Raw genomic sequence first — 14,740 nt, 5'->3', positions numbered from 1 at the left:
AAAATGACTTCATCTTGCAGTGGTTTCTCCCTGTCTGACTCTAGAGTCCATTATTAGAGTTTGCTATGAAATACTTAGTGATCTTAGAAGTCACTTTTTTAAGAAAAAAAAAAATCTGATGTGTCTGTCTCTTAATCCCAACAGCGAACTTCTTATGATACCGGAAAGTTGTTATCTGCCTGGGTCACCTTTCTCCTCCAGCGATTGGCATTTATCAACAACTGGGCAAAAGTGGCCTACAACGCTATACATTTTCGGTAGGGGTGGCAGATTAGCTGGAAAGTAATTGTTGAAATGCACACCTCTGGTATCTAAATTTTTTTTAAAATCTAGGCTAATGCCAATTTAGAGAAATGGAGATCTATTTTAAGTAAGTATTCAGTAAGTATTGTGACACTCTGCCAAGAAAGTAAGGCAGACGCATCTAGCTCACCTTTCCAAACATCCTTTTAGGCAGCGGAGGGCGCTATACTATCTTATTACTCAAAACAATATTTGGTAAGATCTTTATAGAAAAACTTGAGAAACAAAAGCATTTTTTAATGATCCAAATTCTTTCTAATTCTGAGTGCAGAAATCTAAAATTGAAAACTTATCTACCTTAAAACTTTCCAAAAGTCAAAAGAGTATAATGATAGAATTCTACAATCAAAATAGCTGGATTAATAAAACTATAACATAATAATTGTAACATATCTCTTTATCAGAGTTAGGGACTAGTCCTATGATTTTATTCCTAAAGGGAACTCCTAAATGAGGAGACTCCCTATACTGATGCACCTTGAAACCTTTTCTTTTACTTTTAGTCTTAGGTTGATAAGAATACAGAGCTAAAGTGATTTGACCAGCATCGTACAGTCAGTATTTATCATGGGGTGGTGTTTAGGCCTAGTTTTTCCTGGCTCTAAGACCAGTTTCCTATTCACTATACCACACTGCTTGTCATGTATCTTTTTTTAGTTTTTAAATTTTTATTTTTGTTTAACTTTTAATTTAATTTTATTACCTTCTTTATTTTTACTTAATTTTTAAAATTTTAATTTTTAAATTTTATTTTAATACCTTATCTCTACATCACCTAGATTTCTCCCTGTATACCTGCGCTACTCCTCCAAAAGAAGCATCCTGTTCAACAAAAAAAATTTTTTAATGTACATATATAGAAGATTTTATAAATAGATGATACAAAGATAATATAAAGATGTTACTCTTTAAATGATAAGAGTAGGTAACATTAATAAAGCATTTTAAGGTTTTGGGACGGATGAAAGATGAAATGACTGAGGAAACAAAGGTTTGAGCTTCCAATCACATCAATTTATTAAGCAATTTATACCAATTGCATAACAAATTGGGACCTGGCCTCCCTTCTCAGCTTTGGCACTGGCACAATACAAGAAGAGACAGATTTTTATGCATTAAAAACAACCAAATAAGACCAATTAACCAAAAAACAACAATTAGTCAGGATACAAAATTAGGTAATATGATTTCTAATTGGAAGAAAGACTAGGGACTTTCTGAGTTGGGAAAGGGGAGCAAATAAGTGCAATTAATTCCCTGAAATCAGTAAAAGAGGTGTCCTACTCACCCTCCAAAGTGCCTGTATTCCATCAAAGAAACATGGAAACAGTGACTGATAGACCAGTATGGGGCATTTTCAGATAAGACACATGAGCTCCTTGACATGTACAATTGTGAAAAAAATTTCTTGCATCCATGTTTGGATCGGACGGAGTTCCTGGTCGACATAACTTAGGTCCTTAGTTAAAGGTCTCTCAGCAGCAGATAAAGGTGGTCCAGCTTCCCAGCCTTGCAGGGCTAATTTCGAACCATACAATGAAGTTTTCTCACAAGACAGAAGTTGGACTAGAGCCATAATTAAATAGAAAGGGAATCGAGCTAGCTCCAGAATTGAGACACAAAAGGGAGTCAGTGTGGTTCACCCAATTACTTCAGTTAAGCACCTGCTGTTTTAATTCCCTCAGTTTGCATTAACTCAAGTAAACAGAAGAGTGAATATGAGGGTACTATCTATGATTATGCAAAAAAGATTAAAAGATATATTAGAAAGTAAATTTCCTTCTGTAAGATCTGACTTTCCTCATTATGAAATTAGAAATGTATTTCTGAGCCAAAATTGCTCTTTTTTTAGAACTGAGCAAAATCTGGCTTCAACCCTTCCCACTTCCTCTTTCTGCCCTGCTACTCACACAGGAGCCCAAGACCCACCTACCTTCTTACCATCTTCCTTCTGCTATAAAAAAAAAAAAACCTGTTCCCAGAGAGGTAAGGGCCTGATAAACTGATTCATACTGAGGTAGAAATATCTGCTAATAGTTTCATAAGCTAGCTCTCTTGAGTAATGTGATGCTTGAAAAGTTCAAGACATAGTTTCTGGTAATTTGATCATTTTATTAATAAGACTAGCATGTTGTTAGTAAAAGAAGTCAATGGTACTCTCAAATGCCAAAGATCCCTCATGACAGTGGGGTCACAGTTTATGTGCCCTTGGAAGAGTGTTCCTAAGGGTGGCAATCAACTCTGATTGGTTCACAATTAATGAGAGAATGAATATTACAATGAGAGGTGGGCTGTGCTACATTGAGGGTCTTGAGGTACCTAACACTGAGCACCCAAATCTTGGTCAGAGAGTCTTATCAATATACATATTACTTGTCTGACAAAAGGGAGAATCCACATTTTCCCAGACCTGTCTGAAGAAACACCGTGAGCAGGAATCCATTCATTAGCCCAAACTTAGAATGTCTTTTAATGTCTTTGATTAGATCTCAGCCATTCTGGCTGGGTAAGTCTTTTAGAAAAATTTTCCACACTGGTTGATTTCTGGATGAGGAAGTAGAAAAGGGGAACAATCTTGGTCCTAATTCAATAATTAGTTATTAATAGAAGAGAGAAATAATCATTTCTCTCAGTAATAATTTTAATACCTTTCCTAAGGTATGAAACTCTAACATGGATTGCATTTGAAATTAATGGGAATGAGGAAAACTTTCTCAGAACCCTTTCATATATAATGCAAGTAAATCATAAGGCCACACCCAGACATCAGTATCAAGAGTCCAGTGTGGATCCTTATTCCCCTGCACACCTGCTTGAGCCCTGAAGTTCTGTCCTCCAGGTGGCGCTCCTCTCATCACTCCTGCTTTCCAGATCACTATGGCGCCCATACTCCAGCTCCATATGGGAATCAAAGACTAGCTAGCCCTCTTCTTATTCACGGGAATAGCACGGTTCCATGGGGAAAGATCCAGGTTCCCAGCTTACTAGGTTGGGCTTATAGAATGAACTATTGTTATTCACTTTGGCTCCCTATCCATCACCACAAGCTATGAGTGAGCTCAGCCCACCAGACTACAAACTGGGCAATGGAGGTAGAGCAACTACCATCTAGCCCTACGGCATTGGAAGTCCATACACTTTATTCTGGGGATTCACAAGTTTCACTGTTCTTTCTTGGCACCTTTGGCCATTCTGAGGCAATCAATTCCCAGACAGACAGAGGATGGGAGGTCAAGGCATTTTGCAAAACTTCATCAGTGGTGTGCCCAGCAAAGGCATTTCTGTCCCACAATTTGCCTGGGAAGACAAAAGAGCTTGGGTTAGCTGTTTTTCTCCTTTATGCTTGTATTGTGTTTGTCCTTTGTTTTTGAAGAGGACCATGACATCAGGGAGATAATGTCATGATTTGCAGTTGACTTTGATTTCAGTGAGGGAGGGCTATGCAAGGTCGCCAGCCTCACTTTTTCCTCCAGAGTCATCTGGGTCCAGTGGCCTGATATTCATCAGGATGACTGGAAATGTCCCAGGACTTTTTAGGCTAAGACCTTTACAGGTTCTCATTTTGAGTGAGATTATGTCCATTCAGTGAATAGGTCTCTCTAAGAAATGAGTTAAGGGATGGATCCTTTAATTAGAAAGGTGAAGGGTGGGCAGAAGGAGCTGATGCTGGGAGCTCCCAATCTTAGGACTGCTAGGGGAAAGAGGAAAAAGGCAAATTCTCCCAGACTCTGGGGTAGGGAGGGTTGAAGAAATGACTGTAGGACTGATATGGTTTGTGCAGTGGTCCACCTGGATGACTACCTAGACTTACGTGTTCTACTTTTTCTCATTCTGTGCTTTAATTTCCCCAAAAGAAGGAAGCCTCTAAAGGGAAATTGTAAGGAGGGAAAGAGGCCTATCTGGGGGCATAGTGGATAGAGCACAAGATTTAGAGTTTGGAAACCCTGAGTTTGAAGCCTGCCTCAATTGCTTTCTAGTCCCTGAGCAAATCTCTTAACCTCTCTGCTCCTCAGTTTCCTCAGTTGTAAAATAGGGAGAATAGTAGCACCTACATTACAGAATTGTTGTGGTGATCAATTGAGCTAACATCTGTAGGGGGCTTTGCCAACCTTAAAACGCTATATAAATGCTGCCTATTCTTGTACTGTTGTTGTTATCACTTAGAATTAAGTATGGGAAGGATAATGCTTAGAGATCCAGGCTGAGGAACTAGAATAGGGGAAAAAAGGAACAGGAGGAGACAATAAATACCATCTCCACTCGTATGCCAGTCACTGTTGTAACCTACAGATGCGATAATACAGAGACCAAAAGTGAATCAAGGTATGTTTGTGCCTGACTTCTGAGCGTAATTGGGGTCCTCTTCTCTTGGATGTTTTTTGATTAGTCCTGCTTGCTTAGTGTCAGACCAACCAAGCAAGTTCCTGGATTTAATAGGACCTAAAAGTTTTATTTGTATGCTCCTTGGTTTGTATTTTGTGTAACAACACATAGTGCAAATAGTATCTTTTCAGCATGGGTTGAATAGAAATGAATCAATTCAGTTGGAATCTTAGAAATTTAAGAAAGGTATTATTGCATCAGCCATCTCAAAGTCTATTCTGTGCCTACTTTCAGGCATGTTAAAATGACTACAGTTTGGAAGCGTTACTTTCCAAATCGAAATAAAGAATTTGAACATGAGGAAAAAGAGGCAGATCCCACTGACTCCTTCCCCACCCGATTCTGGCTTCCAACTTTCTTCTTCCCACAAGGTAGGAACCTGGGGCTAGCTTGGGGAAATTGTCAAGCTGGCAGTTGGTCTTTGGTGCTCTCACAAATCCTCTTTTGGCACCCATTTTTCCCCTCATTTATGTTCTCCATCTAAGCCAGACCTCTCTTGATCCTTACTCACCCCCACCATTCTCCAAACAACTCCTTATAACCTCACCTCTCTACCTCTCCTTTCAAACCAACTTGTCTAATATCCCCATCCTTCTGGGATTCAGGAGAGAAGGGGGTGTATTCGAGAGGTCTTGCAAAGTTTAAATCAATAGGTCTTGGCAACAGCTAGGATATAGGGTGTAAAAGACAATGATGCCTCCTAGGTTGTGAGTTTGAGGGTCTGGGAGGATGGTGTTACCCTCTACAGTAATAGGGAAGATTGAGAGTTGGGGGCCAATGGTGAACGAGGGGTTGACTTAGGGGGACAGATAATTCTGTTTTGGATATGTTGAATTGAAGTTGTCCACTGGACATCTGGTTCAAGATGTCTGAAAGGCATGTGTAGATCAGTCCAGAGATTGAGGCAGGAAAGGCAGATTTGAGAATCATCAGCAAGGAAATTACATGCATGGGAGTTGATGAGATCTAAGTGAAGTAGTACAGAAGGAGAAGAAAAGAGAACCCTGAGGTACACCTACAGTTAGAGGGCTTGATCTGGAAAGAGATCTAGCAAAGGAGACAGAGAAGGATTGGTCAGAGAGGTAGGAAGAAAACCTCCTAGAGACAAGAGAGTATCCAGGAGCAGAGTGATCCACAGTGTCAAAAGCTTCAGAGGTCAAAGAGAATGAGGACTGAGAAAAGGCCACTAGATTTGGCAACTAAGGAATCATTAGTAACTTTGGAGAGAGCAGTTAAATTGGAATGCTAAGGTCGGAAGTGAGACTGTAAGGGGGTTAGGATGAGAGTAAAAGGAGAGAAAATGGAGATGCTCATCACAGATGCCTTTCTGAGGAATTTAGCTACAAAGGGCAGAAGATAAATAGGATGATATGTGAGTGGTGTAACCCAGGTGCACCCCTATTAAAAACAATGAGCTTGAGCAATCAGAGGAGTGACTCCAGTACTAGGTGTTAGCTTGCTCATTGACACACACACAAAGAATTCTCACTTCTCTGCTGTTCTTCTAACTACCAGTCTTTTATCTTAATCAGTTCTGGGCCACTCCACAAGAATTGCTAGGCACTTGCAAAATCAACAATTGACTAACCCAGAATCATTGCTTTTTTTTTTTTTTGAGAAGGGTGGCAATGAACACCAGAATCATGGTGCCCTTGAACATTCTACTTGGGTACACAGGCCTTGTGCATAGGTCCCTAGTAGAGATTGATGAGCAGGGATGGGGAGAAAATGAATAAGGAGGAAGAAGGAATAAGCAGACTGCAGCTTGTTAACCAATGAAAATTCCACAAGACAAATAGCTGAAAAGGTATTGCTGAGGAAAATGAGAATGAGAGCAGAAAGAGAGCAACTAACCCAAGAGTCTAAAAACCAGGGGATGGCTTTCAACACATTGAGAAAATCTCCTTTGGCAGAAGCTCTTAACTTGTTTGTATTGTGGACCCCACTAGCAGTCTCATGAACTCTATGAACCCTCTCCTCAGAATAATGTTTTGTTACCTTCATTCATCGTTAAAGGAAATGCTAACAAGTTGTGATATATGATTGTGATGGAATATTATTGTGCTGCAAGAAATGATGAGCAGAATGGTTTCAGAAAAACCCAAAAAGACTTACATGAACCGATGCAAAGCAAAGTGAGCAGTACCAGGAAAACATTGTACACAGTAACAGTAACATTGTAACAATGATCAACTGTGACAGGCTTCCCTACTCTGATCAAGACAAGGATTCAAGACAGTTCCAAAGGACCCATGATAAAAATGCTATCCACCTCCAGAGGGTGAACTGATGAATTCTGAGTGCAGACTGAAGCATGCTTTTATCACTTTCTTTATTTTTCTTGAGAATTTTGTGTGTGTTTTATTTTGCAATCATGGCTAATAATGGAAATATTTTGCATGACTTCATATGTATAATTGCCTTCCCAAGGGGTAGGGGAAAGGCAGAAGGGAGGGAAAAATTTGGAACTCAAAATTTTTAAAAATGAATGAGAAAAATTATTAAAAATATAATTGGACAATAATTAAATAAAAATTTAAAGGAAATGCTAAATTTCACTTAGGGGATGGTGAAAATAAAGCTTTAATTTTTTTTCTCATCCAAGTTCACCCTGAAATCTATCCATGAAAATCTTAAGGGTCCATGTCCCCCAGATTAAGAACTCCTTCCTTATGGAGAATTTATGAAATGCCATGGATGAAAATCACATAGGATGAGAGTTCATGGAGAGATTGAGAAGATAACATTTATATGAGCATTCCCTTTTCCAGGATTCTCTAGCAGAGAGATAGCCCACATAAATGAGTCCACGGAACCGCCAAAACCAAAACAAGAAAGGCAAGTCACAAGGAGCTGAACTAGCAACAAACCAGTTCAACAGAATGTGCACTCCATGAGGAAGTCACTCCATTCTCACTGACCAGCACAGAGCCTGACCCCTAGCAGGGGGCTGTGAAATGTCTGTTGTGTTTGAACTGAGCACCCAAAACCAGGCATTCATGTAGAATGCTCCTGTATCTCACGCCAGCTGTCCTGTCTCTCACTTACCAATCATTTAGAACTGCTAAATGTAAAACATATTGTCTTTATGGATTGCAAAGGTGACTGAGTCATTTTATCAGTGTGTGTATGTGTGTGTGTGTATGTGTGTGTGCGTGTGTATTTGCTGAAAGGATTGATAGAATTTTCACCTGGTACACATTTGTAAGGGCGTACAGCCTTAAGATTCTGTCATCTTGGAGCTTGTTTTGTCTTTTTGTATGTTTGCTAGAGGCAACTAGATAGCCCAGTGGTTACAGCACTGGGCCTGGAGTCAAGAAGGTCTGAGTTCAAATCCAGTCTTAGACAATTTATTAGCTTTGTGACCCTGGGCAAGTCATTTTAACTCTGTTTTCCTCAGTTTCCTTAACTGTAAAATGGGTATAATATACTTCCAGGGAAGTTGTGAGGATCTAATGAGATAATATTTGTAAAACACTTAATACAGTGCCTGGCACCTAATAGGCACTATAGAAATGATAGTCATTATTATTGTTACCTCAGTGACTGTATTCTACATTTGGAAATTATAAGTTTTCCCAGTACTCAGGAAGCTTTTTACCTCTTCTCTTATCAATATCTAATGCCTTGGGGATATTGGTGGGAAACATTTTTGTGTTTATTGTTGCTATGTCTTTGAAGCAAATATCCCTTTATAAAAGAAAAAAAAAATACAGCACCCAGAATGAAAAGCTATAATCCAGGTTAAAATTGCCTAGACTGTTATTGCATTATCAATACTCTCCTATCTCCAAATTAGGAATGTTTCCCTGCCCTCTACAACTGCTCTTTACCAAAGCAAATAGTATACTACCAAGCACTCCCTGAAAAAACTGCTAGCACTTGAGGAAGAGAGAAAAGTTCGAAAATGCCTCCCTCCCATGTTAACTGTAGCAACAAAAGATAAGGAAATTACTTTGATAGAATGGGAAAGCACTGACTGCAAAGTCAGAAAACCTGGATTCCAAACCTAATCTTCTACTTACTACCTGTGTGACCTTGGGCAAGTCATTTAACTCCTCTGAGCCACAGTTTCCTCACCTGTAAAATGAGAGAACAGACTAGATCTCCAAGATCCTTCCAGCTCTAAATCTATGATATTATAATGAAGACCCTTAACCTACATTGTTGCAAGTATAGCTATGAGGAATCATAGTTTGAGAATTAGATTCATTTCTGTGCTAAAAAATTAGTCAAAAAGTTTATGTGAGCTAATGAAAAGATGAAAAAAGGCAATCTAGATTAGCATTTCTCAAAGTAGAGTCTGGAGACCCCCTGGGAGTCTCTGAGACCCTTTTACAAGGCAGGTAAGTTCAAAGCAATTTTCATAATAGTACTAAGATATTTTAATTTCTGATATGGTAAATATCAGAAGTTATAACCTGTTGCAGTTTCATGGTATGTTGTGGTGGTATTGCCTCAAAGAATTCAGAGTCAGACCACTTCTTATCCAAGTACAGACATTTATTGAGGACTGATGCCCCTCAGAAGTGGGCTAGGTTCCAAGACAAACTAGCAACTTCAGAGAAAGCAAGATGGATTTTTATAGGCTAAAGATGCAATTACATAACAGAAATTATGAATATTAAAAAGACAAGAGGAGTTTAAGGGATTAGGTAATAGGAAGGGGTCCCTTCTACGGTTCAGTAGTTAAACATCCTGGTTGTGCTGCTGTCCGATTGACTAAGTATTGTAGTCCTATCTGGTCAAGATGTATAGTTAGGTATTATGGTCCTGTCTTGGGCTAAATGGATGACGTGATTGTGGTTGAGTACAAGAACACAGCTATTCAAATATGTGAATTGGATCTGGGGGTAGCAGCTAGCTGGGGCAGTGGCTGTACTGAGCCTGGAATCCTATGGTGTGGTTAAAGTCAGATCGTGTGGTTAAATCAGGACATGCCTGCTGTTTAGTGGGGCCCACAAGGAAGTTAGAATTTGGGGCTGGAGGCAGCTTTATTAGGATTCCCTTATAACCTGCATAAACAAAAACCTTGGTTAGGGGGTGGGGAAGGGCTCCTTAGTAATTTCTAAGAGTGTAAGGAATCTTGAGACCAAAAAGTTGGAGAACCTCTGATCTAGACCAGTGGTTTTCAAAGTAGCATATGAAGATAAGATATTAAACCTCCATAATCATAATCCATAAACTAAATCATAATCCATAAACTCAACTTCCATAATCAATGTTGTGCCAAAGACAAGCCCAAGCTTCTTTACATTCCACTAGAATATGAGGTCATGCATCACACAACTGCCATGTGAGTGATGCAGAAAATAAGTGTAAGTTGTAATTATCTACAAGCAATGTGAAAGACAAGGACTAAGGACGTCTTCCAGAGAGCATGGATAAAATTGCAACATATTATATTAAGTATGCATTATTTACATTGATTCCATATCCAAGTGAGTGTGTCTGTGCTCAAAGTTCAAGCTGGTCTCCCTCCTAGAAAATAAGACCTGAAAACTGCTTCTCCACACTCCACTCTACATTTGAAGTTACATAATAAAATTAAGACTCTTCTCATAAAGAGGGGAACTGGGCCATCTAAAGAAGAAGCAAGGAATAATGTTGTTAATGCTCTCAGGTCATTCAATAATGGTCACAGATAAAAGAAATTAATTTGTCATCCTAAGAGATAACAGAAAGATCAGCTATCTTCCCAGGGAACATGTCCAGTCAAATTTGATTCTACTACCACTAACCACTTTAAACGATTCATGTGAGTTCTAACAATACAACCAGAAAGAATCTAGAAGACATTACGAAAGATTGTGAGAAGGAAAAGGAGGAGGAGGAGAAGGAAAAGGAGGTGGGAGAAAGAAGAGAAGGAGGAGAAAGAGAAAAAGAAGAAGAAGGAGATGATGATGATAATGACGGTAATCATCTTTAGACAAAGGTGGCATTTCCATTGCTGCTGCTAATTAAAACCTGACTACCATCATTGCCAAATTCTAAAATGTATTATCAAAGGGTTGTTTTTTGAACACTAAGAAAAGGAAGTTGACTACTGTAGATTACTAAAAGATAAGTATTGCTTAATCCAGAACAAGTCACATCAGACAAATCTACTTTCCTTTTTTGATTAGGTAAGCAGACTGGTAGATCGGGGAGATGCTGTAGGCAGAGTTAGAGTTCAGTAAAGCACTTGACAAAGTCATACTATCCTTGGGTATGAATGAAAGGAAAGTGCCCTTAAGTGAATTCAGAATGGGTTAAATGACCAGACATAAAGATTAGTCATTAATGGATCAATGTCTGCTTGGGGAAGGTTTTTGTTGACCTGCCCCAGAGGTCTGTCTTTGACCCATTTTTTTTAATCAATGATTTAGATGAAGCATAAAAGACTTGCTTCTCAAATTTATGAGAAGTCAGGATAGCACTGTTTTGGATGACCAGGGCAAAAGTTCATTACATAAGTTTAAAATTATGGGCTGAATGAAATAAGATGAAACCTAAAAGGAATCAATATAGCATCTACACTTTGGGTTCCAAAAATCAACTTCACAAAGACAGAATGGGGGAGGTATGATTTGGCAAAAGTTTGCCTCAAAAATTCTGTGCATTATAGTGCATTGAAAGTTCACTCGGAGTCAGCAGGTATAACATGGCAGCTCTCCCTGGCTACATTAATGCAGAGTACAGAACAAATGAAGTCATGTTTCCTCTGTTCTCTAACTTGCCAAACCACATCTGGAATACTGTGCTCTATTTGGGGCAAGATATTAGGAAAACATAGGAAAACTGGAACTTATCCAGAGGATGGTGAACTAATAAACAGAGAAGATTGTAGACTATACCATACTGGGAAAGAGGAAAGGAACAGGAGATCTTTAACTTGGAGAACAGAAGACTTAAAGGAGACATAATATCAATCTTCAGATATTTGAAAGAATGTCACAGGAAAGAGGCCTTAAAATCCCTCTGTTTTGTTCCGGAAGTCAGGATGAGGGTAAAGGATAGAGCTGAAGAGAGAAGATTTAGACTTAATGTAAAGAAAACCTTCCTAGCAATTAGAGTTCCATAGGGGCTGTGGAAAGATAGAAATACTGATAGACTTTAATGGAGCTATGAATTGTTCCAAATGTACTAAAATGACAATTTGGCATTATGCAAAATAAAAGACTAAACTACTTAAACCTTTTGACCCAGTGGAGTGGTAATAATAACGATGATGATGATGATGATGACGATGATGATGATGATGATGATGACGATGATGATGATGATGACGACGACGACGATGACGATGATGATGACGACGACGACGATGACGATGATGATGACGACGACGATGATGACGATGATGATGATGACGACGATGATGACGATGATGATGATGATGACGACGACGACGATGATGATGATGATGATGATGATGACGACGATGATGATGATGATGACGACGATGATGATGATGATGATGATGATGACGATGACGATGATGATGATGATGACGATGATGATTGTGTAACACTTCAAGATTTCCCAAGATTATCTCACAAAATATTTGACCCTCAAAAAGTCTTGGGAGGTAGGCGCTATTACTATCTCCATTTCCAAATGAAGAAACTGAAACAGACAGAAGCCAAATAGCCTCCACAGGCTCTCACAGCCAGTAATGGTCTGATGCAAGATCTGAACTTGTATTTTCCTAAGTACAAGTCCATCACTCTCTCAACTACTCCAAATAGTTGCTTCTTTGACCAAAACAAGTTAAAGACAGAAACAAAGTTCCAATATATATAAAACTATTAATAGTATCATTTTTGTGGTAGCAAAAACTTGAAACAAAGTGGGTATCCATTGATTCAGGAAAGACTGAACAGATCATGGCATAGGAATACAATGAAATAAAGTAAGAAATGCCATATCAGGAATTTAGAGAGACATGGGAAGAATTATATGAACCTAATACAAAGTAAAATAAACAGAACTAAGCTGACAAATTACCTTGTAACTCCTTAAATGACACTGAACTGTTAATGTCTTACTCCTTTGATCCAGCCATTTATAATTTCTAATCCATATGATAGACCAGAAATCAGTAAACTCTGGTGAGCCAAATGCCTCTTGCTGCCTGTTTTTATACAACAAGCAACACAATCATATAATTTTAATATAAAATGCCTGTTTATATTTAAACAAATGCATTTTTAAATAAAATGTAAAAATGATTCTTAGCTGTTTTGTTTTACAAATTTACAAAAATTTGTTTTACAAATTTACAAAATTCTTTTCTTATACAAAAACAAGTAGCAGGCCACATCTAGCCTGCTAGCTATGGTTCACCAACATCTGGTCTAGAACACATTCCTCTATCTTGTTGATAAAAATAATATGACTGTCAAATGCTTTGTCAAGATCCAGACAAATTCTGTCTGTAGAATTCTCCTGACCTACCAATTCAGTAACCCTATTGAAAAAGGAAATCAAGTGAGTCTGGCATGACCTGTTCTTGATGAAGTTATGCTGGCTCTCTGCAATCACTGCGCTTCCCTTTCTAGATGCACATCAACCATCCCTTTCATTTAGAATTTTACAGGGAATCAGACTCAAACTCACTGGTTTCTGGTTGGCATATGCTATTTTCTTCCCATTTTGAAAGTGAAATATTTGCTCTTTTCCAATCCTATGTGATGGAGACCTTTGAATTTTTTAGATATCGTTGATAGTGCCTTATCTATCACATTTACCAGTTCTATTTATGTGGTAAGCGTAGTACTGGTGACCTGAAGTCATGAAGGGAAACTAAAGCACTTTCCTTCTATCTCCACTACTTAATTAGCAACTCTTTATTATCGATTTCTTCTCTAGCAGGGCTGATTAAATCTGTGGGGAATGAAACTATCATGCTTACTGGTGTGGAATTGCAGTCAGTCTTCTGGGCTGTTCAGAACAGAAATTAGGTACTCCAACCAAGTGAGGGGGGGAAATAGCTCAAATAGCAACTCCAGGCCCATCACACTACTGGCATCCTGTCAAAGTGTTGCACTAATAACTAGTTTTATTAGCAAGATTATAAAATCCATCAATAGCAGTGACTTGGTCACCAGTCATAGGTTATAACAGTTCTGAAGACGAAGTTCTCTAAAAACTAAAGTGACTTTGGGAATTAGCTTAGACCTAAACCTATATCTCTCTGTGTACATGGATTGATCTCCCCTGAGACAGAAACTAGCAAGAAAAAGGAGAGGTAGACACAGAGACACGTTTAATCAAACAGGTAAATAAGGGCTACAAACACGGTCATCTTGGAAGGGTAAGTAAGGAAATAAGATCAGTCACTTAGCCCTCATCTCTCCTCTCTGGTACACATTAGACACTGAATAAAATGCTGGTTGAGTTAATTGATTATTGTTATCTGTTTTAATACCACAGGTTTCTTTACGGCTGTGCTGCAGAATTATGCAAGATCCAAAAAAATATCTGTAGACTCTGTTAGCTTTAGCCATCATGTAATCAGTGATCCCCAGGATGAAGCATCCTCTAGAAGTCTCTCATTTAAAGAGTACATGCTGAAGAAAGCATTTAAGGTAATGAGGTAGTTGGTTACTTTCAAAGATACAATTCTTAAAAGACATAATAGATGTCCCTTTCTCCCCATCCCTCTTTCCAGTTTAGTGGATACACCACTTGTTGGAAATGAAATCAGTCCCTGGAAATAAGAGGAGAGGAAGAAGAAGCAATGAATGTAGATTAATTTTTCTAGGAATTTGTATATGAATTGAAGATGAAATAGAAGATAACTTGATGGGATGGTAGGATCACATGAAGGTTTTTAAGTACAGAGGGGGCCTGGGCATATTTCTAGGCATTTGGGAAAGATTCAGTATATAGGGAAAGATTGAAGACTAGAGAGGGAATGGATGGTCATAGACGGTGACTTTCCATAAAAGACAAGAGGGGATAGGATCAGGAGTTCTAATACAGGAATTGGGCTTCTCAACAAGAAAGACTCACTTTTCATTATAGGCTAGAGTAATAGAGCAGAGAACAAGAGATAATATGAAGAATT

At 38.6% G+C, this 14,740-nt stretch overlaps 1 protein-coding gene across 1 annotated transcript in view; it reads left to right on the top strand.

Annotated features, from left to right (window-relative positions):
- DNAH14 (dynein axonemal heavy chain 14) overlaps window positions 1-14,740 on the top strand; it is a 404,178-nt gene that overhangs the window by 383,889 nt on the left and 5,549 nt on the right. Inside the window, exons 83-85 of the mRNA XM_072647720.1 lie at window positions 145-257; window positions 4,921-5,057; window positions 14,104-14,258. Coding sequence (XP_072503821.1) covers window positions 145-257; window positions 4,921-5,057; window positions 14,104-14,258 — 405 coding nt within the window. The remainder of the gene's footprint in view (window positions 1-144; window positions 258-4,920; window positions 5,058-14,103; window positions 14,259-14,740) is intronic.

The sequence above is a fragment of the Notamacropus eugenii genome, chromosome 2 (assembly GCF_028372415.1).
Source record: "Notamacropus eugenii isolate mMacEug1 chromosome 2, mMacEug1.pri_v2, whole genome shotgun sequence".
Classification (NCBI taxonomy): domain Eukaryota; kingdom Metazoa; phylum Chordata; class Mammalia; order Diprotodontia; family Macropodidae; genus Notamacropus; species Notamacropus eugenii.
Note: the sequence above shows the minus strand (reverse complement) of the source record. Positions and strands in the feature narration are given on the sequence as shown.